Here is a 26102-nt window from a genome sequence, read left to right on the forward strand (position 1 = left end):
ACACAGACTGACTCTGAAAGACTCTTACTTAAAGCGAACTGAAAACACAAACTAGCCAGGTAACAGGAGGGCTACAAACAACCTATAATGCAATTCTCTCTGTAGAGGTTCCTCTGGTACTCTCTCCATTAAAAAAAAAAAAAAAAAACAGTGGATAATGCTGTCATAGTGCTACTGCCTTGTCCTTGAATATAAAGCAACCCACATTTTTTTAAACCTATTTCCAGAAAATATTTTGTGTTATATTCGTGCTGAAGGGGTTTAATCCCGCATCCAGAAAAAACACTCAGCTCCTCCTCATGTCTAAAGTTTTGGGTGTCTGCTCGTCTCTGCTGCAGCAACTGATGGTGTAGGAAGTCTGGGTGCAGAGCGGAACCACCTAAGCGTCCCTGTCGCTGATCATGGAGCCTGGGCCACGGCCATGAACAACCTGGGCATCATGCCGGTGGGCATCAGTGGGCAGCAGCTGGTCTCAGGTACCTTTTTCTCTGATGAGCTGTGTAATCATTTAATCTGTGACTGTTTTGGGGTTTTACATCCATTGTTTGTCCGTCCCATTAATGTGAGCGTGATATATTAAAACCTTACAGACAGAGACAGACAGAGAGGTGAGGACAACAAGAAGCAGTGGCCATCTCTCCAAATGGCTGATCTCTGATCAGTCTGCACTGACATTAATGTATCTCTTATCTGTGTGTGTCACAGTGAACAGACTCTGAGATCATCTGTCTCTCTGCTTGATTGTGTGTCTGTCTGTACAGTATGTGTACTTGTATTACTCATGCTGCAGGAGTCAACTTCTTTTTGGGACAAAAAGCAAACAAAAACATGGAATTTAGATTTAATTTCAAGTTAGTTTTGAGGTTAAGTTGGTCGGGTAAAGCCCGGTTTGTTCGATGTGCTGCCTGAATGAGAGAAAATGAGTGTCTTTTTGTTTTCTGTTGTCCCTTTTGCTAGGAGACTGCAACACTTTGTTTAGTGAGATAAAAACAGGTAAATATAGATGGCGCAAAGAGACTGTGCTCGGTGTTCGCTTGCAGTTTTATCCATTTACCTGGAGAAAGCCTGAGGGGGCTGAAAAAAGTCTTCATGTACTGAACTGACTTCTGTGGGAAGTACATTTTTTCACTTTTTGTTTTGCTTTCTGTATTTTTTTATTTTTATCTTTCTGATAATGTATTTGTTTTATCAGAAGATGTGCATTTTGTAAAATTGTTGTTTGGTAATCTCATGTTGGCCACATCTCTGAAAGAAAAAAGAAACCCCCGCCCTTTACCTGGGCCTGTTGCCATGATATATTTACAGCCTACACTGGCCTTCTGCTGTGATTATACTGAACAAATGTGTGTGATCACAGATTGTTTCCCTGTATATTCAATTTTATATATGACGCAACGCAAACGCAAGACGTGAGACGCAGGTGTGACGCAGGTATCAACAGGCAGTCCGGCTGCTGTAATCCGTTGATATGGATGCCGAAATGAAATGACGCCAGTATAACAGGTAACACAGACGTCATGCAGGCGTGTGTTCCAGACCTAAGGGGTTTAGCAGTAGTGGATATGTAACACAGTTAATGGTAGTGCAGTAGTAGTTTTCTGTGTAAACCGCATTAACTATACGACTCCCACAGCAGTAGTAGTTGAAGCAATAACAGTGGTCGTAGTGACATTATGACATAGAGTAGAAAAAGCAGTAGTAGTTGTAGCAGCAGTAATAACGTTGCATTAAAAGTAATGGAAAAAAACTGAAAACAAAATTGTGCAAAAGAACATTTCTTCTTTCCCACGAATGATCTCATTAATCTTGTGAAGCTTTGGAGGGAGGACCTTAAGTTGGGAAGCTTTTTCTGCTGACACTTTACTTCATACGGCAGTATATGTACACATCACACACAAAATATTGGCATAATTTTCATATTTTTGAATGGTCATTTATTAATAAAAATGTTTTTATAGTTTATGTCACATAAACATATCAACAAGACGATAGTCACTATCGCACGCTCCATCCACAGATCAGCAGTCAATGGTGAGCTTGGTCACCAGGTGAACTAAATTTCATGCTTCCCATCATTTTTGTCAAAGGCAAGTGTTTTCTTTAAATTTGGATGGAATTTTTTTGAGCCTGAATTTACTGTGTGAGTGGTTCTCTCTTTTTGTGATTGGGTGCATACTAGTCAAATAGTTCCCAGTGAATAGTACTTTTACTTAACAATCCTCGACTTGTATGTAGGCAGAGATTTTTCCAGACATGTCAAACTTTGACACTTTGCTAAAGAGGGCTGGGCTGGAAAATCTATCATCATAACAGAAACTCAAACATCTGGATGTAATAAATACCTCTGTTTTTTCCTCAGTTCTTCATATCTAAACCATATAACTCATAACTGCCCCGTGGAGTTGAATGTAAACAGAGAAATACATATAATATATTCAAGTCCAAACCTTAACTGAAGCCCCAAAGCTTTATCTGTCCCTCAGCAGTACGTACAGTGTGGCTGCACTCCAAATACACCACTCTCACTTGTTATTTCAACAAAAACTACACTAAGCTCTGCGTGTAGCCGCTCACTTTCATTTTCTGTTTTCTCTCGGCTTAATTTCACCTTGGAATCTAGTTAGGAAATTATTTTTCTGAGACGTTGGGATTTGTCTGAGCGTCGTGTTTCTGCTATATATACAGAAACACGATCCAATTATTATATACATGCCTTGTATAAGTGCTGCATTGTAGGGGGTTTATAAAATAAGCACATAGAGACATTGGTTGAGTCTGAGTTTTCTGTGTTAAGCCCAGTATAATTTAATGCATGCACTTAACTGAGTGAAGCAGCGACAAGGAGAGAGTAAGAGTTGTAAGTAGGGACGGACAGCAACACAGCAACCAAAGTTCACTGGACCAGAGTGAAAATATTAAAAGGATGACATGATAATATGATGTGATGCTAATTAGGCTCCACCTCTGCCAACAGCTGCAGCTCTCATCCCTCTTTAGACCACGTGTGAAGGTTAATATGAGGAAAAGCTAAAAGAAACAAAACAGGAAAATTGGGACAAATGAATCTGATGTGTGTGTGTTCAAATATCATTTCTACTTCAATGTAGGTAAGAGTTTTCCCTTTATTAAAGTGATGTTGGAAATATTTAATTCAATTCAATTTTATTTGATTTATATAGCGCCAAATCACAACATAGGTTATTTCATGGCACTTAACACATTAAAGTCCTTGCAGCAGAACTTTACAATATTATACAGAGAAACCAACAATTCAACAATTCAACAATTCCCACGTAAGCTAGGAGGGAAAAACTCCTCTTTAAGGGAGAAAAACCTCCAACAGAGGGAAGAAAAACTCTGTTTAACAGGAAGAAACCTCCGACAGAACCAGGATCAGAGGTGGAGAACATCTGTTAACAGAACCAGGATCTGGGCGGAGCATCTGTTAACAGAACCAGGATCAGAGGTGGGCGGAGCATCTGTTAACAGAACCAGGATCAGAGGTGGAGAACATCTGTTAACAGAACCAGGATCAGAGGTGGGCGGTCATCTGCCTCGACTGGTTGGGGTGAGAGGAGAGCAGAGAGAGAAAAGGACAGCATAGAGATAGAAGAGAAGAATTGTTGATGGAGACGACAATCACAGAGCAGAGACATGCAGCTCCATGACGGGACATCTGGAAAAGAAAGAACAGAAACTACACGAGTGAAGGAACTGAATGGAGACAACAGATAATAAGAAGAAACTATGGGAGAGAAGAAGATGGTGAGGTATGAGTCAGTTAAAGAGTAGGAGGAAAGAAAAGAAGCTCAGCATGTAACGAGGTCCTCCAGCAGCCTCGGCCTATAACAGCATAACTAAGGGTTGGTTCAGGTCTACCTGAGCCAGCCCTAACTATAGGCTTTATCAAGAAGGAACGTTTTGAGTCTAATCTTAAAGCTAGAGAGGGTTTCTGACCCTCCAACACAAACTGGGAGCTGGTTCCACAGGGGAGGAGCCTGAAAACTGAAGCTCCGCCTCCCATTCGACTTCTGTAAACTCTAGGAACCACAAGCAGACCAGCGTACTGAGAGAAGTGCTCTGCTAGGATTATATGGTTCTATAAGATCTCTAAGATATGATGGAGCCTGGTCATGTAGAACTTTGTAAGTGAGCCTTTACTTAAAGCAGGGGTGTCAAACTCATTTTAGTTAAGGGGCCACATACTGCCCACTTTCACCTCAGGCGGGCCAGACCAGTAGAATCATAGCATAATAACGCATACATAACGACAATATTTCTCTCTGTTTAAATCATTGGTGAAGGTTTTTGGATTATAAATCCTATTTTAAGGTCTTTCTACAATAAACTAGAAACATGAAGACCAAAAACTCAGACATCAGCCCACTGTTTATCTGCTCCGGCTCTCCTCTGCAGATTCCCTCGCTTTGTGACGCGTTTGACGTCAAACGCGTCACAAAGCGAGCAGCGAGCGCTGCTGCCTGTGGCACCGAGCGCTTCTTCCTCCGGAGCAGACGTCGCATTTACGCTGTTTTTGAAGCAATTACTGGATCGATTTAAAAAAAAAAAGACAAAACGTTTGTACTCATAAACCTCCATATTCTCATAGAAATGCAATTTATGTCTTTCTGTAATTTTCACACTTAGCAAAGTCATCCGGCGGGCCGAGCTTGACCCCCTGGCGGGCCGGATCCGTATGTTTGACACCCCTGACTTAAAGCAACAATATGTAAGATTTGCTGCGCAGCGCTAACAGCGGCCTCTGTGGCCACAAATGGGAACCACAGGATTATGATGCATTAAAATCTCTCTCGCTACTGCACGTGTGCGAGGGGATAAACGCCTTAGTATCAGCTCCGATGGCCAACGTAACTTTGCGTGTTCAAGGGATTCTAAAAACGAAAGTTTTGAGACCTTCCTGCTGCACACATGCAGATCAAGTAGGGGGAAGCAATCACCTTTGTAACTAAGTATTCTAAGTTATATCAACAACAGCACCTGTGTATCACAAGTTTTTATGACATGGGGTATGTACGCAATTTCAATTTCACCATGGACCTGAAAGATGAGCAGAGAAAGAGAAGAGAAGAAGTTTCAAAGAGCCAAAACTAGCAAGAAGGGGTTGAGGCAAGCGACGATTGTGTTGTTGCAGGCGAGAAACTTTTTTATTTAGCAGTGGGAATAAAAGAGGCGCCACTTTCCACATTACAAGTCAGCGTCCCATCAAAATGATCTTGATCCAATTATTTGAAGGGGCTTTAAGTAAAAGTATTAATACCATGCTTTCAGGTAAAAATTCTCATTATTTTCGACATAAAGTAAAGTAATTATAATCAGTATCAAAGGTGGTTGTTATGTTAGGACGCTGAACCAAATATGGGCAACAAATGGAGCAACGTCTGCGAGCTGGTTCAGGCAGTCAACTCGAGCTGCTCTGCTCTGCATCATGCGACATGCTACGTACTCGATAATCATCTGACATACACACCCTCCAATATTTTGCGGTTTATTTAGGCTGGTAAATTTCGTATCTCCCCCTTTCTGCCTGTCAACGACATTGCTGCCTGCATCAGTGCTGCTGCCTGTTTGCTCGGCCCCACCACCACCCCAGCATCCACCTGCAGGCTCCAAAGAGGGGTTTAAGATATTTGCTCATCACTCCCCAAATACGGTATATCTGTGTAATCCCATCTACGGGGAGTGATGAGTCCGGAGCCTAGAGGCCAAACTGTTCTGCTGTTCAAATGAACATTTCTAACGTCAGTTGTGTGACTGAAGTGATTCTGCAGCTTGGACAGCTCACAACGTCTCAACAACAAACTAGTCTTCGTTTTTTTACCTTCTCTCGCCACAATGTGTGCATGACATTGTGCTCTTTAATTGTACACATGGTAAAGTATAAGACAGGCTAAAGGACAAACTACCCTTTATTGTCCTCTTGGTGTGACCCACAGATGGATCCACTGTCAATTTCTTCTTCTTTCCTTTATTAGTCTTTTCCCAACACAAGACAGACAGAATCAATCGCTCAGACGTCGTGGTTTGTTTACATTCTTGTTTCAAGAAGTCGATCTCTGGCTTCTCATCCCTGATGACATCATGTGGGTCGTGAAAGGCGATCAGCTGTGATTAGCTATGACTCATTTGTAGCCTGTCATGTCGCTCAGCCAAATCACAGCAGAAATGTATGACTCTATAATTACCTAATCTGACAGTGACCATCTAATCAGGAAGAAATACCTTGTAGTCTGAACCCGGTATAAATAATTGTTGAGCTCTGTTTGTACATACAGTTTTAACAATAATCATATTAAACAAGCACATAAAAACATAAAAACATTTTATGTAATTTGTAAAGTAACCAGTATCTCTTTCTAGCTTATGAAATGTGATAAAAAGTACAGAATTAACCCTTCAAAAGATGAAAAGAAAATGATCAAGTTAAGTACAAATTCCTCCACTTTTCACTAAAGTACAGCACGTGAGTACTTAGTTACATTCCCCACTACTTTTTAAACATTCGTGAGAAAATATAAACACAAATGCTGAAACCTGTGCATTCAATTGTACCTAAGATCTGCTAAGGGTTAAAAAATGAGGTCATGTCACAGTTGGAATTTGATTTAAATTATGTTTAGTATTAGTTTAATCCAAGAGGCAACAAAACGTGACGTCATCTGTTGGCTTGCAAACGGCAGTTATAAAGCCTCGAGTTTGGAATTTGGCCGTCACCATTTTGCTAGTTTAGGAGCGGTTTGGAGTGACCATATTTGGACGAGGTGGGGAGGAGCGAGCGGTGGATCTGACTCAAACTGATTCAAAAACTCGATACTACATCCCGCCTACCGATAGCCATAACATGACTGCACAACAGCCCTGTCAATCAAACAGACACGCCCCCAAAACACATATTTTTCAAGCCTTTTTTGTAATTAATGACGGGATTATTTTAGATGGACGGCCAAAGAACTAATAAGAAGGATTGACTTTAGCAAACAACACCGAGATAACTCGTGGAAAAAATGTATTAACTGAGAATTTTATGAGACTAGTTGAATGGGTGTCTGTGGAGCCAGAGGCCTTTTGGAGCCGACCTCTAGCGGCACTCAGTGGTATTACAGCTTCAGGCACTTCCGCAACGGCCTCATTTTTCAGACCCGGAACCTATGTCCACTTTTATATACAGTCCCTGGCATTTGTGTATCAGGGTGTGTCCTGACCAATGAGCTTTCACCTTGAGGGTAATTACAGCCAGATGTTTCCCAGCAAGACGGATGCAGCTCATGTCTCTTGGTATATCTGGTTGTTAAGAAACAGTTACAAAATAATCACAATTTAAGGCATAAATATTCCTTTTTCATCTGTCAGAGCCTTTGTCTCCACTTTTTGGCTTTGGTTTTCATTCTTCTCCTCCCTGTGTGTGTATTTGATTTTCTCTCTCTATATTTCTGCCTCTGTTTCTGTCTCTGGCAGATGCAGCAGAGCCTCGCAGCCAGAGAAATGAACCTGGCTTGACTCATTTTGGCTCTGTGAGAAAGACTGAGCAAAACCAGCCTTATGTGATTATGATGAATGTGTGGCACGAAGATGTGTAATTTACCTGTCAAGGTTATCGCAGACAACGCTTTAATGAGTTTTCCTTAGACCTGAAGAAGATCCCAATGCATCTTGGCTGCACATGCTAGATTTATGGAGAATTATCTCCCCAAGTGTTTTTTGTTTTGTTTTGTTTTTTTTCCTTTTTACAAGCCTGGAGATCTTTTAGAGAGAGTGTGTAGGGCTTTTTTTTGTTTCTTTTTACTGAACAAAATGCAGTGCAGGAAGTGTTTTACAGCTCTTTAGCCTGCAGCCTTTAGTGTACCCAAATGCTGTATGAATTAAAACATGTTAGCAATTATTGGGATTGTGCTGACTAAAGAATACCTGCATAAAAAAACATAATAAGGATTCCAAAAGAGGTATCTGAAAGCTCTCACTGAATGTATTATTATAGAATGTGAATGGCCAAAATGTAAAGGGATGATCTTTGGAGAGAATACCTTGTCACTCCCCTCATGGAAGCATCAATGTCAACAGAACAGTGAGTGGAGAATGACATAAAGGACCAGGATACTCCATATGAAGTGCAAGGCTGATGTAGAGTTTTGGAAACTCTCTTTCTGAAGTTATTCAATTGTTATTTCTGTCTTCTAACTTGTCTGAGATATTAAAATGGACTGGGTCTGAAGAGTGAAGCCAATGTGCCTTAAAGTGCAATACCACTGAGGGGCACTAGGGGCTGGCTCCAAAAAGTCTGGTTCCATAGACTCCCATTTGACTTCTCTCATGAAATACAAAGTCAATACATTTTTCCACAACTCTTTTATGTTGTCATATGCTAAATTCACTTCAGTGCACTGATGATCCTTCTGAAAATAATCCCACCATTAATTGGATATTAAGCCTCAAATAGCAGTGCATTTGGGGACATGTCTTGTTTGATTGACAGGCCTGTGGTGCAGTAAGGTTTCTGGTATAAGTGGGCGGGCATAGTGTCCTCGTGTTTGCAATCAGATCAGCCCCCCCTCCTACCGAGCTCGTCCAAATATTGTCACTTCTGGCTCCAAAAAGAACAAGATGGCAACAGCTAAAATGCCAGACTTGAAGCTTCAAACCAGCAGTTAACAAACCAACGGGTGATGTCACAGTTAATTGCAGCTTGATCCAAACTTATCTTAACTTATTGACTGAGGACCATAAATATCTGCTGAAAAATTGGTGGCTAATAGCCAATGGAGTCTGATGAGATATTTCAGTCTGAACCAAAAGGGTGACAGACATTCCTGAAGAAAAAACAACACTATTCGCTGAATTACCCATTTAGAATTAAACCTGGAGCCTCAGTTACGAATGAACTTGCTTGAATCTGCTCCCTTAAAAAAGAGAAACAACAAGAAAATCCATTTTAGAAAAACAATTGACAGCCATACAAAATTTTCAGTGTATTGAAGTCAAATTTTTTTATCCTGTCTGAGACACTAAATTATTTCACAACAATCCCCTCAATAGTTGCTCAGATATTTCCCTCAAAACAACTGTGGACATCACGGTAGCGCCAGAAAGTCAGATGATGTAACTGTTTACAATTTCACAGTAATCATTGTAATAACTGTTGAAATATTTTAGTCTTAACCAAAGCAGTGAACTGGCCAACGAACATCCAAAAAAACTCATCTTTCCATGGGAACTATTTACCTTTGGAGTTCCTGAACACAAAATATTGAAACTATTCAGATACCATTCGAGTGAACCAACACTGTGAAAAATTTAATCCAGAAAAACACAAACCAAGGACGAACCGATGGACGCTGCCGGGGAAGGGTATGATCTCTACCTATCCTTTGATTTACTGTCAGTTAGTCAGCCTCATCTTCTTCTGTTCATCCCGAACAAACTAGAAATGTAAAATGCTTCACTTCCTGTGTGCTTGTGATCGTTTCAGGCAAAGACTCACTGTGTGCACAGTGTTTAGACCAGCAGAAGTAAAAGCTTTCACACTGAATCAATGGGGCGTTCTATCAATCCTCCACACTGAGCAGCAAAAGAAACATTTATTTCTATTAAATTACTATAAGGGACATTTGTCCTTTCCTTGTGTGACAGCTTCCCTCGCCTGTAATTTGAATCACTATATTCTCCCTGCTGTTGTGGCTGTGTGGGCGGCGGCGGGTGGGATTTTCTGCTGACGTTTGCTTCCTCCTGCTCCATTGTTATTGCAGTGTGGAAGATGGGAACATGGGACGCCGCTCCACCCTCCTCCCATCTGCCTGCTCTATTTTCACCCAGACAGCTGAGGCATTGCTCCTGTCGCCTTTGTCCTCTCAATGTTTGTTTTCCTCCTTCTCCTCCACTTTCTCTTTGTCCTGGAGAACAGACATTTTCTTCTTCCCTCCCACCTTTCCCATTAACACTGTGGAGATGATATTTTCTTGTGTTTTTCCACAGATCCAGTGTCCATTTTTTCTTCTCTTATCTGTGTTTTCTTCTAATTAGTGATGCTTTATTATCTTTTTTTTAATTTTACTCTTTTCCTTTCCTCTCCTGCATGTGTGATTGTGATCTTTTATTTATTTAATATATTAAACCACAGTTTCAACCTCAAACTTTTTTTTTTGCCTCTGACCCTTGTAAAGAAAGGGGAAAAAAACTGCATGCACGCTGGTTTACAGCTCCAGAAAATATTTACAGGGCTGAAAAACAAGCAGCAATGGCAAAAAGCCATCGTGACAAAAAGCAACACAGAGTTTATATTGTATTCCCCAAATTAGACATTTCACAAATTAGTCATCATACTGATGTCACAACATGCACAGTTCACTTTAATGACCACAGAAATATATGGCCAAAAAATATCTTATTAAATACATAATTTGTTGTAAAATATACAAAGGAAAAATCCATCCTGTAGGAGCCAAAGTCCTGATGACCCCAGCAGCTGATATCCTAATTGATTGTGTTGAATTCAACAAGATTCCAGTAGACTAAACCAGCTGTTTTAGATATAAAATGTATGCATTGAGGATTCATTTTCATTAGTATCAAATATTATTTAGCAATATAATTACTGGTAATTAATGTGAATGAATTTCCTGCCTGGCTCTGCACAGCTCATTTCAGGACAAAGAATTTTAAAGAGTGAGCAGGCCGAAGTAAAGTTTTTAACTGAGACCTTGTGTTGTTCCTTACACAGCAGCAGCTGTACGTCTTCACCTCCTGTAACTTCTTCAGACATCAAGCTGGTCTGTTTGACTTGACATATTTTTTTTGTAATACAAAATGACAAATAAATAAAAACTAATTTTCCACACCATTGCTGGAGGATATATTGTACAGTAGTCCATATTTCTATTGACGTGAACATTCTTCATTTCATTGCTTTTTATATTGTACTATGTGCTTATTTGTTGCACAGTATCTAAAAATATATATAAAAAATATATATAATGCTGTCCTGTATGATGGTTATTTGTTTTAGTAACATTAATATCAGTATATAGTTTATTAGTATCACTCTGCATGTTTATACATAATCTCAATCATTTTGTATATTGAATATTATAATGTTAAATTCTGTTTTTAGGGTTTTGGGGTGACTGTAACATCTGTTCAGAGATAACAGATGAAATATCGCAACTCAGTTCTGAAACATTCACAGCAATATTTTGTAATGTGCACTTTACCTGTTAAATAAACAAATAATATTAATAATGATAGCCACAACAGCAGCTCTGTGAGGCTGTACTTAGGCACAGCTAAATGCCAACATTGGCTGCAACAATGGTAACATGATAATGTTCATCAGATGTCATATTTACCATGATCACCATCTTTGGTTTGATGGGAACATAATTATATTTACAGGTGTTTGATGATGGGGTTAAGGTATCGGCATTCATCCAAAAGGGAACATGAATGCCTGAAATTTCATCATAATCCGTTCTAAAAAGAAACAGGGTGTATCCCTTTCCATCTTTGATGTATTTGTAGTCTTACCAAAAACACAAAGTATTTGAACTACAAATGTCAATCTTTTGTTTGTGTGAACATTCACACAGTCTTCCAGTCTTCAGTTGTGATGTCTGTTGTTGCTCTGTTTTGCAGACTCTCTATGTATCCAGAGATTTGACCCCGGGCTGGGCCTCATCGCACCCATCAACCCCATGATGGCAGGCATCAATCTGGTCCCGCCGCCACCCGTTCCCCCCGACATGCCCGTCATCAAGGAAATTATCCACTGTGGGAGCTGCACTCTCTTCCCTCAGAACCCCAGTAAGACCCTAAACTTACTGTGTGTTACTGTTTGTCAATTTTACATACTGCACCAATGAAGGTCAAAAGGTAAAACCGACCACAGGTGTTATTAGAGACAAGCACTCAGAGATTGTTATTTCTTTTTTTTATTCAAAGACTGATCTTTTAATGTAGCAGGGAGGAACTCCACTTGGAGCGTTAGAGGGAGGTGGGGCCATTAGAGCATTGCACATGATGTGACAAATGCAGGTTTCAGACACAGGGAGGATGTCAGTGCTGCTTTGTGGCAGAGGGAATCTGCTTGTTACAGAAAATAAAAAAAAGATGCAGCCGAAAATTAGATGGTCAGAAATGTCAGGTTAAGAAAAGACACAATATTAGCATCAGGTTTACTGTTTTTGAATTTCTCTCGTAGATAAATGTAACAATTTATGATATGTCAAGAATAATTTCTGTATGTCTGGGCACTTGGGTAGCACAGACCTCTGGCAAGGCCAAAAGTCCACTCTTCTATGATATGAAAATCTGAAATCGTAGCCACTATATATATCCAAATATATTTACAACTGTGGCAAAGTCTCGATTTTCCCCAATGAAAGCACTTTTCCTAAGTGCTCTACAATGACCGCATTCTGTATTAAGTTTTAATATCTACATGAGGATTACTGGTACCCATGAATGTAGATTCTGATAATGGAGTTATTGTATTTCTAGAATGTTTTGTCACTATTGAACTTTACTACCACCTACTGGATTTTAAGAAGGATGGAATTTATTGGGTCAAATGCTCTATCTGGCATTGTTGACGACAGTGACAAATAATTTATGGATCCACCCTGTGATTCAGATCCACACCAACATGTAATTCCTCGGCTCATGCTACACGGTAGTTTGTCTGGAATCCTGCTGGCAAACAAACAAACTTTACTGAAATCAAGGTAATAACAAGCTAGGTAGTACTTAAAGAATAAACAAATTTGATACCTGATTTATCAAAGTATATTTCACATGAAAATGTTTTTAATTAACCGTACTTAACAACAAAATTGAACAAAATATTACTGTCTTTAATAATCATCTCGTCTTTAAAGATAATTATATCTGAAAACAGAGACCAATCTGAAGTGATTTTGCCCAGATTTGTTATTTTGCTGTCCATGGAAATTATTTTATGTTGTGAGAAATGCTGCTGTATATTGAGATGTGGAGTACGTAGTCATGACACTGATGAGATTACTGTTCTTCAGACCTGCCTCCTCCATCCACACGGGAGCGCCCCCCCGGCTGTAAGACAGGGTTTGTTGGAGGTTTGCCGGAGAACGCCACAGAGGAAATCGTCAGGGAGGTGTTCGACCAGTGTGGGGAGATTGTCGCCATCCGCAAGAGCAAGAAGAACTTCTGCCACATCCGATTTAGTGAGGAGTTTATGGTAGACAAGGCGATTTACCTGTCAGGTTAGTATATATATCATATTTACAAGAGGAGGTCTGGATCTCGCCTCCAGGTTCCTGTTGTGGAGAGGGCCTGTCTAACACTCCTTCTTCTCTCCTTCAGGGTATCGGATGCGTATTGGATCTAGCACTGATAAGAAGGACTCTGGGAGGATCCATGTCGACTTTGCCCAGGCCAGAGACGACCTGTATGAGTGGGAGTGTAAACAACGCTTACTGGCCAGAGAGGAAAGACACCGCCGCAAGATCCACGAAGACCGCCTGCGGCCACCGTCTCCCCCTCCCATCGTGCACTACTCTGAACACGAGGCGGGGCAGCTGGCAGACAGACTGAAAGGTGAGGACAGAAAACTGTCTGACAGAGATAATACTAGTTAGGTTTTCATTTCGAGTGACTTCTTAAGACAACAGCATGTGTGATGAAAATACTACTCTTGTAGTTGTTAAGGGCGGAGACTGCTGAGCTCATGAATCTGATTTGGGCTTAATGACTAATCGGACGAAGTTGGACCGAATGTGTTCCAGTCAGAGTCAGTTGGTCTGTTCCAGTCTGGATCAGCTGTTCTGTTCCAGTATGATCAGTTGGTCTGTTCCAGTCTGATCAGTTGGTCTGCTCCAGTAGGATCAGTTGATCTGTTCCAGTCTGATCAGTTGGTCTGTTCCAGTCTGATTAGTTGGTCTGTTCCAGTCTGATCAGCTGTTCTGTTCCAGTCTGATCAGTTGGTCTGTTCCAGTCTGATCAGTTGGTCTGCTCCAGTAGGATCAGTTGGTCTGTTCCAGTCTGATCAGTTGGTCTGTTCCAGTCTGATTAGTTGGTCTGTTCCAGTCTGATCAGCTGTTCTGTTCCAGTCTGATCAGTTGGTCTGTTCCAGTCTGATCAGTTGGTCTGCTCCAGTATGATCAGTTGGTCTGTTCCAGTCTGATCAGTTGGTCTGCTCCAGTATGATCAGTTGTTCTGTTCCAGTATGATCAGTTGTTCTGTTCCAGTCTGATCAGTTGGTCTGTTCCAGTCTGATTAGTTGGTCTGTTCCAGTCTGATCAGCTGTTCTGTTCCAGTCTGATCAGTTGGTCTGTTCCAGTCTGATCAGTTGGTCTGCTCCAGTATGATCAGTTGGTCTGTTCCAGTCTGATCAGTTGGTCTGCTCCAGTATGATCAGTTGGTCTGCTCCAGTATGATCAGTTGGTCTGTTCCAGTCTGATCAGTTGGTCTGTTCCAGTCTGATCAGCTGTTCTGTTCCAGTCTGATCAGTTGGTCTGTTCCAGTCTGATCAGTTGGTCTGCTCCAGTATGATCAGTTGGTCTGTTCCAGTCTGATCAGTTGGTCTGTTCCAGTCTGACCAGTTGGTCTGTTCCAGTATGATCAGTTGTTCTGCTCCAGTATGATCAGTTGGTCTGTTCCAGTATGATCAGTTGGTCTGTTCCAGTATGACCAGTTGTTCTGCTCCAGTATGATCAGTTGGTCTGTTCCAGTATGATCAGTTGTTCTGTTCCAGTCTGATCAGTTGGTCTGTTCCAGTCTGACCAGTTGGTCTGTTCCAGTATGATCAGTTGTTCTGCTCCAGTATGATCAGTTGTTCTGTTCCAGTCTGATCAGTTGTTCTGTTCCAGTATGATCAGTTGTTCTGCTCCAGTATGATCAGTTGTTCTGCTCCAGTATGATCAGTTGTTCTGTTCCAGTCTGATCAGTTGGTCTGTTCCAGTATGATCAGTTGTTCTGCTCCAGTATGATCAGTTGTTCTGCTCCAGTATGATCAGTTGTTCTGTTCCAGTCTGATCAGTTGTTCTGTTCCAGTCTGATCAGTTGGTCTGTTCCAGTCTGATCAGTTGGTCTGTTCCAGTCTGATCAGTTGGTCTGTTCCAGTCTGATCAGTTGTTCTGTTCCAGTCTGATCAGTTGATCTGTTCCAGTCTGATCAGTTGGTCTGTTCCAGTCTGATCAGTTGGCCATTCTCATTTCTTTAAACATGTTTGATATTTGCAACTGACATCAGTGAGTGATGACATCACACCTGAAGTAGGCTTTATTTCACAAAGTGGACTCAACTCCAGGTCCTTCTGAAGTGCTCCAATCCTACACACCTCTCAATCCAAGATCTCAGACAAGCTGAGCTGTTTTCCTTCCTGTTTGGTCAGTTGAACCTGAACTGGTTCTGTTTGTTGTTCTATTGTATTTACTTGCACATAAGATCTCTGCTCCTCCCTGACTTTCAAAGAACTGAGCAAGCTGGTGGAAACGGCTTTATATGTGGTCCATGCTGTTGTGATTAATACGACATCTACACTGGTGAATAGATGTTTATGAGGGCAGGACCAAATCTGACAGTGTCGTCATGGATACAAAAAGTGAGACAATCATTTTTATCAAACATATTAGTCTAAAATCATGAACGGCTTTTCAGAGCGGATTTTGAATTAGTTAACAATGCTCGAAATGTGATTGTCAGCACATCTGTTGTTCTATGTGTGTGTGTGTGTGTGTGTGTGTGTGTGTGTGTGTGTGTGTGTGTGTGTGTGTGTGTGTGTGTGTGTGTGTGTGTGTGTGTGTGTGTGTGTGTGTGTGTGTGTGTGTGTGTGTGTGTGTGTTTGTGTGAGCGCCATATAATCTCCTGTTTCAATCACCAGCTGTGATATCTAATAGCAAGTGCAAATTAATCATCCAGGAAGCTGCACAATTATTGATATTCTTTGATTCCTCGTTTGTTGCCTCCCAGAGGAAACTTATACAAACAACTGTGTTTGTCAGCAACAGTGTGAAGCAGTCAAACATTGGGACAACACAGGAGAGGTGCACTGCAACACAGGGAAGGTCATTTAACAAGCCATAAATGCAGCTGTTTGTCTTTTTGTGTGTTTTTGTAAACTGCAGGTATAGCAGAGTGATTCTTAGAGAGTTTCAGAGTGAACAAATCGAGGCACCAAATAGATTTTGTGACAACAAAAAGAAGTTTGATAAGAAGAGAAATCACAGCATCGAAGGCGAGCAGCAAAGTGGAACTTTAGTTATTATTGATTTGGCGTCTCATCTTTTTTGTGCACAGTGTTGGTGATTGTTACTTGGGGCTCCTTTGATTCAGGCATCAGAACTATAAATGGACAACTTGTGTTAGAAAATAGAGTAAAGAAGATATTTAATAAAGAATATCTTCTATAGTAACAGTTATTTTAGGTGCTAAACGGTCCAAATTTATCGATTCTCATTTTCTCAGAGCAGCGAAGTGTAAGAAAAAGACCGCTTCAGAAATTTGCGTGTTCACTCTCATTCATTTTGTATTTTACACATCAGAAATAATAAAAAGGTACACAAAGTAAAGTCAAATCTGCAGCAGACTAATACAGAGACGATCAGTGAGTTAGATGGATGAGTGAGGTGGATTAAGAAAAAATGAATTACAATATAAATATGATGTTACATTTTCAGTTCTCCACACCAAAATACAAAACAAAGATGAAGCAATGTTATTTTGAATGCGACTTTACCTTTCTGTTTTCCTGCAGTTGCTTCCTGCTTATCTGTCCTATATTTAAATGGCTCATAGCAGCGCCAGTACAGTGAGATGTGCACTGTGAAGTGGGCCGTCGTATTATTTTTGAATTTGTTAACAGAAATAAACCAGTCAAGAGTGATGTGACTTGGAATACTTCCTTGTGAAAGTCTTAGCTTCCCCTGCTCTGTGCAAATCACAGTGCTGTATGAGGTGTTGTATATCAAGAAAGCTCGCACATGCACATAACAAGTTTGCACGTGCGCAGATGTTTTGACACACATTTTTTCACAGACAACACGTAAAAAAGTTCACACATGCACTACTTTATCAGTGCATATGCACACTCAAAGCTATCACATACATTACTTTTTCTACCAAGCTTTTAATGTGAAATGTTAATGAAAAAAGTAGTGTGTGTGCGAGCTAATATTTGAAAGAAGATCCAGCGGAACAATGCTGGACCTTCTTTTTTAGCATTGTTCTGCTGGATCTTCTTTTGAATATTAGCTCGCACACACATTACTTTTTATATTCAGATTTCACGTTAAAAGCTTGGTTAAGTCACTTTAGGCATGCACAGAACCATACAGACAAAAATAGGTATGTCAGCTTTTTCTCATGTGTGAGAGGTAAAGTGTTGTATTTGTAAGCATGCTTGATATGTGGCCTAAACAGCACTTTGTATTGCTATGCTCTGTTCGCACACAGCAGGAGCAGTGTCAGAACGTTTGTATTGTACCTCGTAGACTGGACTAACTGCAGACTTACTCTGTGCTCCTGCCAATCCCTGTGCCATTTTATCCATAAAGGTGTGTATTGAGCTGTCTCAGATGATTTCCCTGTTTGAGCACCCCCAGTGCATGCGTTTTATTTCCCAATTTGTGTTGGACCTGAGCAGGAATGTGTTCTGTAAAGGAATCAATCATGAGAATGAATAATTCAAGTGAGATTGCAAAGGTCGGAGAGATTTTCAAGTATGTTACTGAGATTCTTTTAAAATCAGCCTACTTTCACTGCAGGAGCTGCACCACCATACCCTCATTTCTCTACTGTGTAATGGGTTTGACGTTAATGCCGGGGACCTTTCTTCTCCTGTCTGTCCGGCTCTAAAGCTGCCTTTCATCTGCCATCTCTGCACGAGGAGATATTTGATGGAAGAAGATGAAGCGTGGGACGGAGCTGGTTGAGGTGTGGATAAGTGAGAAGCAAGAGATGTTGCTGTGGAGGAGAGTGAAGGTCACTCCTCCTCCTCCATGTTTCCTCCGCTCTGCTGTGGCTGAATCTTATCTCCCATGACTGAAAATCCTGCAGGCATTTAGTCCTCACTGTGTTTATGAAAACACAGGCGGGCCGGAATCCCTTTTGCAATTTAGTGCCATTTAATCTCATTCAAATCCAGCTCACTGCTCATTACTGTTATTACAGTTATGTGCTCTGGTAATGTTCCTGTTTCTTCAGAGTGATCGAGGAAACTGAACATTTCCATGCGGTGTTGTTGGCGTCCTTTAGCTGGATTCAATCAAAGAACTGTGGTGTCATTTTTCCAGCTAAAACATCTAGAATCTAGAACTGCTATTTTATTGGTTTTCTATTATTCTATTATTATCTTATTTCTTCCTGTATGCTGCTGTAGCGAAAAAATTTCCCCTCAGGGATTAATAAAGTAACTACCTAACCTAACCTAACCTAGAAAAAAATTATGTCATTGCAGAATATCCATTGCAAATAATTTCAATGAATGATCTCCTGTATCAGGAATGATCTCCTGTATCAGTCATTGTGACAGTGGAGCTGGAGGAGTCTTTAGGAGAACGTCCTCCTCTGTCCCTGCAGCAGGTGGAGAGGGTGGACAGGATTATCCAATATGGATAATAGTTTGTTCAGCGTCCTCCTCTCCACCACCTTTTCCAGACTGTCCAGTTTGCAGCCAATGATGGAGCCGGCCTTCTTAACCAGTTTGTTAAGTCTGTTGGTGTCTCCGGCTCCAATGCCCCCCCCCCCTTTCCTCTCCCCCCAGCAGACCACAGTGAAGTACAGTTCACTGGCCACAACAGACTGGTAGAACATCTCCAACATCTCACTGCACACATTGAAGGATCGAAGTTTCCTCAAGAAAAAGAGTCGACTCATCACCTTCTTGTAGACAGCGTTAATGTTGGTCTTCCAGTTCAGTCTGTTGTCATGGAGACACCAGGTACTTGTACTCCTCAACCATGTCCACCTCCTCTCCCAGAACTCTCAGCGGTTGTGGAGCCGTCGTCTTCCTCCTGAAGTCGACCACCATCTCTCTGGTCTTGGCCACGTTCAGGAGCAGGTGATTTCTTCCCGCCCACTCCACAAAGTCCTCCACTACTGCCCTGTACTCGTCCTCCCGTCCATCCCTTATACATCCGACCACTGCAGAGTCATCAGAGAACTTCTGCAGATGTCTTGACTCTGAGTTGTTCTGGAAGTCAGTTGTGTATAAGGTGAACAGAAAGGGAGACAGAACAGTTCCCTGTGGAGCTCCAGTACCACTGACCACCGTATCAGACAGCACACTGCCCAGACGGACAAACTGTGGTCTGCCTGTCAGGTAGTCATTGATCCAGGAGACGGTGGACGTGTCCACCACCACCACCCGCAGCTTCTCACTCAGCAGCAGTGGTTGGATGGTGTTGAATGCACTGGAGAAATCAAAGAAAGTGATTCTCACAGAGTCACCGGTTCCATCCAGGTGAGACTGAGCTCGTTGCAGCAGGTAGATGATGGCGTCGTCCACTCCCACATGAGGCTGGTACGCAAATTGCAGAGGGTCTAGAGAAGATTTCACCAGCGGCCTGAGGTGGGCCAAGACCAGCCTCTCCAGCACCTTCATCACATGAGATGTGAGGGCAACCGGTCGGTAGTCGTTGAGGCCAGATGGAGTCTTCTTCTTGGGGACAGGAACCAGGCAGGACGTCTTCCACAGCACCGGGACCTCCTCCTGCTTCAGGCTCAGGTTGAAGAGGTGTTGTAGGACCTCAGCCAGCTGGACGGCGCAGGTCTTCAGGACCACGGGGCTGATGCCGTCAGGTCCTGCAGCCTTGCGCTGGTGGAGTCTCTCCAGCTGTCTCCTAACCTGGCCAGTCGTCACAGAGAGGGGGATGGGGGGCGGGGGGTCAAGGTATTGATGGAGGAAGAGCCCTTTGGAGTTGAGGACTCTGTGTCCATGCAGCTCACCAGGTGGGACAGAGGACGGAGGGGGGGAGGCAGCAGAGGTGTTTTGGAGGTGTGAGGTGTGGAGGAGACAGATGAGGGTGGTGAACTAAACCTGTTGAAGAAACAGTTTAATTCATTGGACCTCTCCAGGTTCCCCCTGGTTGTTCCTCTCCAGGTTGCCCCTGGTTGTTCCTCTCCAGGTTCCCCCTGGTTGTTCCTCTCCAGGTTCCCCCTGGTTGTTCCTCTCCAGGTTCCCCCTGGTTGTTCCTCTCCAGGTTCCCCCTGGTTGTTCCTCTCCAGGTTTCCCCTGGTTGTTCCTCTCCAGGTTCCCCCTGGTTGTCTCTCTCTCCCCTTGAACCCAGTAATCTCCTTCATACCGGTCCACACCTCCCTCACGTTGTTCTGCTGGAGTTTGGCCTCCAGCTTCCTCCTGTAGGAGTCCTTGCACTCCCTCATCTTCTCCTTCAGGTGGTGCTGCACTCTCCTGAGCTCCTCCCTGTCCCCAGACCTGAAGGCTGCTTTCTTCTTATTAAGAAGCACCTTCAGGTCCCTGGTGATCCACGGCTTGTTGTTGGGGAAGCAGTGTACAGTCCTGGATGGTATATATCTATTCTTGCTTTGGCCATCCAAGTATAGCAGCACTACACTTAAATCAAGTTCAATTTTATATTGCCACTTGAACTTCTCTTCACAAAGACAGATTAACTTCACTTCGTTCAGTTGCCTGCTTTGTTTTAATGGTTGTAAACAGAACTTTTCAGGGAAAAGGATGTGACATGTTCAGTCGCTGTCCGCACCTGAAAACAGGGCTCCGCAAAAGCCACTGTGTAATCTGAACCCTGGTTTTGACTCATACACGTTATTTGGTTGTGTGTCTCTGGTATCAACATGTTGCTGAGCAACCCATTACCAGCAACACTGGGAATCAGATATTTCTAACGTCAGTTTGCAGAAATTACTATTTCCAGATTCACTTTTTTTTTTTTTGGTCACTTACCTTTTGTCTCGTTCCAGGTTACTTTATTTCTGGTCTTCATGTCTTACCGCCATTGTGATTGTCTACCCCGCCCTGATTGTGTTCCCATGTGTCCAGTTACCTCAATCCAATTTCTCTTGTGTGCTCCTTACCTTTTGTGGCAGTTCGTCATGGTATTACTTGCTCTTCGTTCCAGCGTTATTCCTTGTTCTGTGAGTTGTGTGCCGAAGTGAGTTTTGTCTCCTGGATTCTGTCTCTTTGTCTTTTCCCCTTTTGATACCTTTGCCTGATCGTTTTTTGCCTGCATGGTTTATGATTACAGACTGTGACCTGACTTCTGATTGGGGATCCGCCTTTTGGAAACCTTGGAAACCTTGCCTTTGCTTGAATTCAGTAGAGTTTTTGAACTGCAGTTTGTCTGTTGAATCATGCATTTGAGTTTTACCTCCTATTCACTGTAAAGCAGCATCTTTCAACTTCGATATGCTCGACTTACCGTGACAGTGTGTGCAGCTTTTAGGGACAGGGTCTGAAAGCTCTTCATCAAGTCAGAATCCAGTTATCAAATCCTTTTAAATGTCTGTTTTTTGTTTTTGTTTTTAAAGGCATTGCAACCAAATGCTAAGATGCCACATTTTGTTTCCTCCAAAATAAAGTATTTTTAGAGAAATATGGTCAATCAGATACCGCAGATATGTGCTGTATATTGGTTGCCACGGTGGTGCAGTGGTTCGCATTGTTGCCTCACAGCAAGAAGGTGCAGGTCTGTAGGGGCCTTTCTGTGAGAAGTTTACATGTTCTGCCTGGGTTTTCTTCAGGTTCGCCGGCTCATATTCAGCTGATATGTGCTCCAGCCCCCCTATTGATCGTGTACAGGATAAAGCAGGTACAGCTGAGGGATTAATTAACTAAGGTGTGCATAAAAACTGGAGAATACATGTAAACTGTCTAGTAATTGCAAACATATAAGGGGGTTAATCAAAATACATTTAAAGCAGAAATGTTCTCACTTTGCTTTATGTTTCTTTTTCAAAGGCAGCTGACATTTCATTTCCCTTTTGTTGTGTTATGTATTAAGTGTATCATTGAAGTGTATGGGACAAGGCTACAGACTGCAGTGTAATGAACTATGCCACCAAATACTGACCATGCATTTGTTTGATAAGTCTCTAAACAGTTGTATCATACCATATCATTATCTATACTTATCCTTTGGAGAGCAGCAGTGGGGAGGCTGGAGTTTGTATCTTACCTGTCATTGGACGAGGGGCTGGGTTGGCAGTTTGGCAGTCAAATATGGAAAAAGTGGAATATAATAACAATTGAGAGTAACTACCCCAACAGCAGGAACCTTATTCCCTACATTTACCTTTTCTCTCTGTACCTCTCTTTGAAACCAGCAACAGGTTCCTTTGCTTTATTAGTATCTGCATCTCTACTTAAACTGCAAAATCGAAACGACAGCCTCGCAGCAGTTTTCCCCTCCATCTTTTAATACCTTACATAAACAAGCATGTTTTCTCTCTGAATAACCCTTTTCAATTCATTCTTCATCTCAAACTGCAGGGGAAATACATTTCCATTATTCCCCCAGTCGTCCCTGTTCAGCAGCGCTTCATTGTGCTCGCTGTAATGTGACTGTAATCTGCTGCTGTGTATGAATGGGGCTTTATCAGAGCGGTGGAAAGTGTCTTCTTACAGGTTGTGTTGCGGCGGGTATTGAGCTCATTAAATGCTCTCTAATTCACTCTGTTCTGCCGTCGTCCACAGCTCCGTGGCACCGTTCAATTATTATTCAAATGGGGGAACGCACTCGACGGAGGCCCGCGGAGACTTTAGTTTTTATGACTGAGCGCAGCTCGCGGTTTTGCTTGAAAAGTTGAAAATCAAAAATGCCTTTTGTGTTCAGCGGCTGTGCCGCGGTTCACGGAACCGTGAACAGCGAGCGCCCCTGGAGAAGGATTTTAGTCCTCACTAGCTGCTCTGTTGTTTGTTTAGCCTGACTGAATGTTAAAGGTCCCATGACACGACTTTCACATCGCACTCTTCAGGATGGGGGAGGGTCTCAGCATCAGGAGAGATTTCATTTGAGTTTAAGAGGATTGACACTAAATTAATGGACATTTTAAAGCAGTTATAATGCTTTCTTTGGAATTACAACATTTAAAAAAAATCTAACATTGTGACAGGTGTCTCTGATAGTGAGTTCTCTTTATCACGATAACATTCCTTGGAAGGAGATGGTTTGATGAGGATATGAAGGAAACACAGATTATCTCTGCACACATGACCAAGTCATAAAAATGTTGAATATCAGCTCCATCCAAAGGAAATGAGGCTTGGAAAACTGTCAAGCGAACCTTTTGTACGGACAATTTGTTGTATGGAGAGTGCAAGTGGCCCCTGTTTGTCCAGAGTTTGAGGAGATTAAGTCTAGACCAGCTTCAAAGTGTCCTGAGATGAATCTGGGTTCTCGGTGGGAGCAGGCGTACGCTCCATTATGGTGGCACCTCACAAGTAACCCAGCATGGAAGACTGTAATGTATGTAAACAAGGATCTCATTGTTTGGGCATCTTTACCAAGAAATCCTTCAAGGAAATTCTGTAAAAGCAGCTATATGTTTAAAAATAGTCATAATTCATTATTCAGATAACGGTCACTTATCTGCTGGTGTTTTAAGAGACATTGGATGTCTAACTGTGCTGCACTGTTATCAGTTGCTCCAGCAGGAAACTACAGAAAAAGTGGAAGGCAAAAGCCTCGAGCCTCCATAAAATATATTTACCTTGACTAAACCTCCTCTAAATTTCTCAGGCTCATGTTGACCGGGGATTGTTAGAGACTACAGGTCGACACCAAATGAGCAATCAGTTATTGCACATTTAAAGATTGAAATGGGCAAATGTAGCTAGCAATCTTGTGAATAAGAGGTTTTGATCTCAGGAAGGGAAGGCACTCAGCATCAGTGAGGATTTTTATTTTATTTTTTAAGTTGGCGGGATGAAGGAAGAAAGAAAGTTAGAGGCACAAATCAGAGCTGTGGCAAAGTCAAAGTTCTGCATCACTGACTAAAAATTAAATAATTCCTCAGCTTCCAAAGATATTTTTTTTCAATAGTCCTCTTCAGCTTGTACCAACTAACACAGGACAGTATTTCAAGCTTTGTGACTGATTGTTTCGTACAGGAACACACCTTGGAAGTCACAGTCGACTTCTCTCCTTCCTGTTTTACATCCACAGGCTTTTATTGTTTTGAGTAAAAAAACAGATCATTTCTCACACAGTTGTTAATTTTTTTTTTTACTGATGATTCAACTGTCAGAGTTTCAATTCAATCAAAAAAAAGCAGAAGGGCTCCCTCCAGCTGTGATGAACATTGTCTAATAGAAAAATTATCTTTTACTTTTGAAACAACTTAATCCATCTTGGAGAAAACAAACAGAAGTCTTTCTTTTATTAATATAAAATAATGAAGATACAGTATCCCACTGGAGATTGTAACATAGCAATAAAAACATTAAGACAGCACATCATACACGTTTATTTTAAAAGCTCTGACTGTAGAGCAAGAATCCCTAGTATGGATTCAAAAACAGATGGTTTGTTCGGTCTGGATATTATTTTACCTTTGTTACTTTTAACTTTGACTTTGTTCCCACAGATGACCATAATTTCAGTGAAGCCACGGCAGTGCTGTTCACCTGGATCGACCGGGGCGAAGTCAACCGCCGGTCCGCTAACCACTTCTACTCCATGATCCAGTCAGCCAACAGCCACGTCCGCCGGCTGATGAGTGAGAAAGCTCAGCACGAGGAGGAAATGGAGCACGCCAAAGAGGTTTTCAAGAACGCCCTGCTGGCCATATTAATGCAGTGTAAGGGCACTTTATTATTTTAAACACACACAGTTGCATCGAAATAACTGCCAGGCAGACGGTTGTTTCGCATGTGGGAACTCTTCAGTATAATAACTGTGAACTGTGCAGTTATTCAGGTAAGTTTCACTCATGGCATCCTGTTCACAATACAAATACCATCTTCCATCCTTCATGAAGTTTCCTCATTTTAAACAGTATAAAAACTTGGTAGAATAAATGATACAAGCAAAGCCAGGATTGAAAAATATGATCAACTTAAAAATGAATGAATGATCTGAATAAAAGTCATCAGTTCCCCTGACTGAACTGACTGAGCCTTAACAATACAACGAACGTGCTCGTCAACAGTGAACAGTAAAGATAAAGATCAGGAAGAAGTGACAGAATTATTGTTTTGCTTTGTGTTTTTCAGAGGGATTGGAACCTGCAAGAACAGGTTTTTTTCTTCCATTAACATGAAACTACAGGTGTCATATAGACCAGTGGTTCTCATCCGGTGGGTCGTGATCCACTTTTGGGTCATGGTACATTTTGAGTGACTCAAGTATGTGTGCAGGAAAAACAGTAATCATTCTTTATTCTTTAGTTATTTAGAAGTCTACAGAACTTCTTCTGATGCACTCTTATTTTGAAGGACATATGTTTCCCATGGCGCAATGCGCACTCAGTAGCCATTTCCTGCCAGCATTGTCATGACAGTAGCAACCAACAATAACATCGTCACATCAGTAGGTAACTCCAGCATTTATAAACAGGTTTAGCGTTCGAAAAGTAAAAAAAAAAAAAAAAAAAAAAAAAAAAAACAATTAGTTGAAGAAAAGTCTGTCAAATGCATGAAGTCATTATGAGGGATATTACTGCACTATTTTGTGTGAAAATTTGTGTGGCTGAAAAATTTCACTTTGGGTCGCAAATGAATGATTTAGGGTTGTGAGACTGGAACACTTAAGAACCAGTGCTCTGTACAACACAGTAATATTGATCTTATCCTGAGCAAACACACCCAAACTGACAGCACATGCAGTAAAAACTGAAATGGTTTGCACTCAGTTGCATTATCATCTATATGAAACAGTGAAATACCACATTAAAATCAAAACAATTTAATTGAATTAAGATTAGAAAATCGTGTGATTTTCCAGATTTGCATTTCTCGTGCCACCATTTCTCCCCACTAAAACACTGATGGTAAAGTGTTCCTAATAAACTGACAACTGAGTGTTCATCAGAACTGTAATTGATCACTAAAATGAGATCAGTAAAAAAATGTTTATATACCACAGTATATTGTAAGGTTAATATAATATGTATTTTGATCTTCACACTGTAAGAAATGAAGACTT

At 41.6% G+C, this 26102-nt stretch overlaps 1 protein-coding gene across 4 annotated transcripts in view; it reads left to right on the forward strand.

The window, feature by feature from the left end:
• The window catches only part of enox1 (ecto-NOX disulfide-thiol exchanger 1), a 139706-nt gene that overhangs the window by 76472 nt on the left and 37132 nt on the right, over nt 1-26102 (forward strand). For all 4 annotated transcript variants that reach the window (XM_069720109.1, XM_069720107.1, XM_069720108.1 and 1 more), the window contains 5 exons: nt 339-476; nt 11641-11808; nt 13038-13244; nt 13345-13578; nt 24544-24756. In XM_069720109.1, the coding sequence (XP_069576210.1) occupies nt 339-476; nt 11641-11808; nt 13038-13244; nt 13345-13578; nt 24544-24756 (960 nt within the window). The remainder of the gene's footprint in view (nt 1-338; nt 477-11640; nt 11809-13037; nt 13245-13344; nt 13579-24543; nt 24757-26102) is intronic.

Source organism: Brachyistius frenatus, unplaced genomic scaffold (genome assembly GCF_029030835.1).
Source record: "Brachyistius frenatus isolate BFR_SWC_R1_liver_20210118 unplaced genomic scaffold, ASM2903083v1 Contig_232, whole genome shotgun sequence".
NCBI lineage: Eukaryota > Metazoa > Chordata > Actinopteri > Embiotocidae > Brachyistius > Brachyistius frenatus.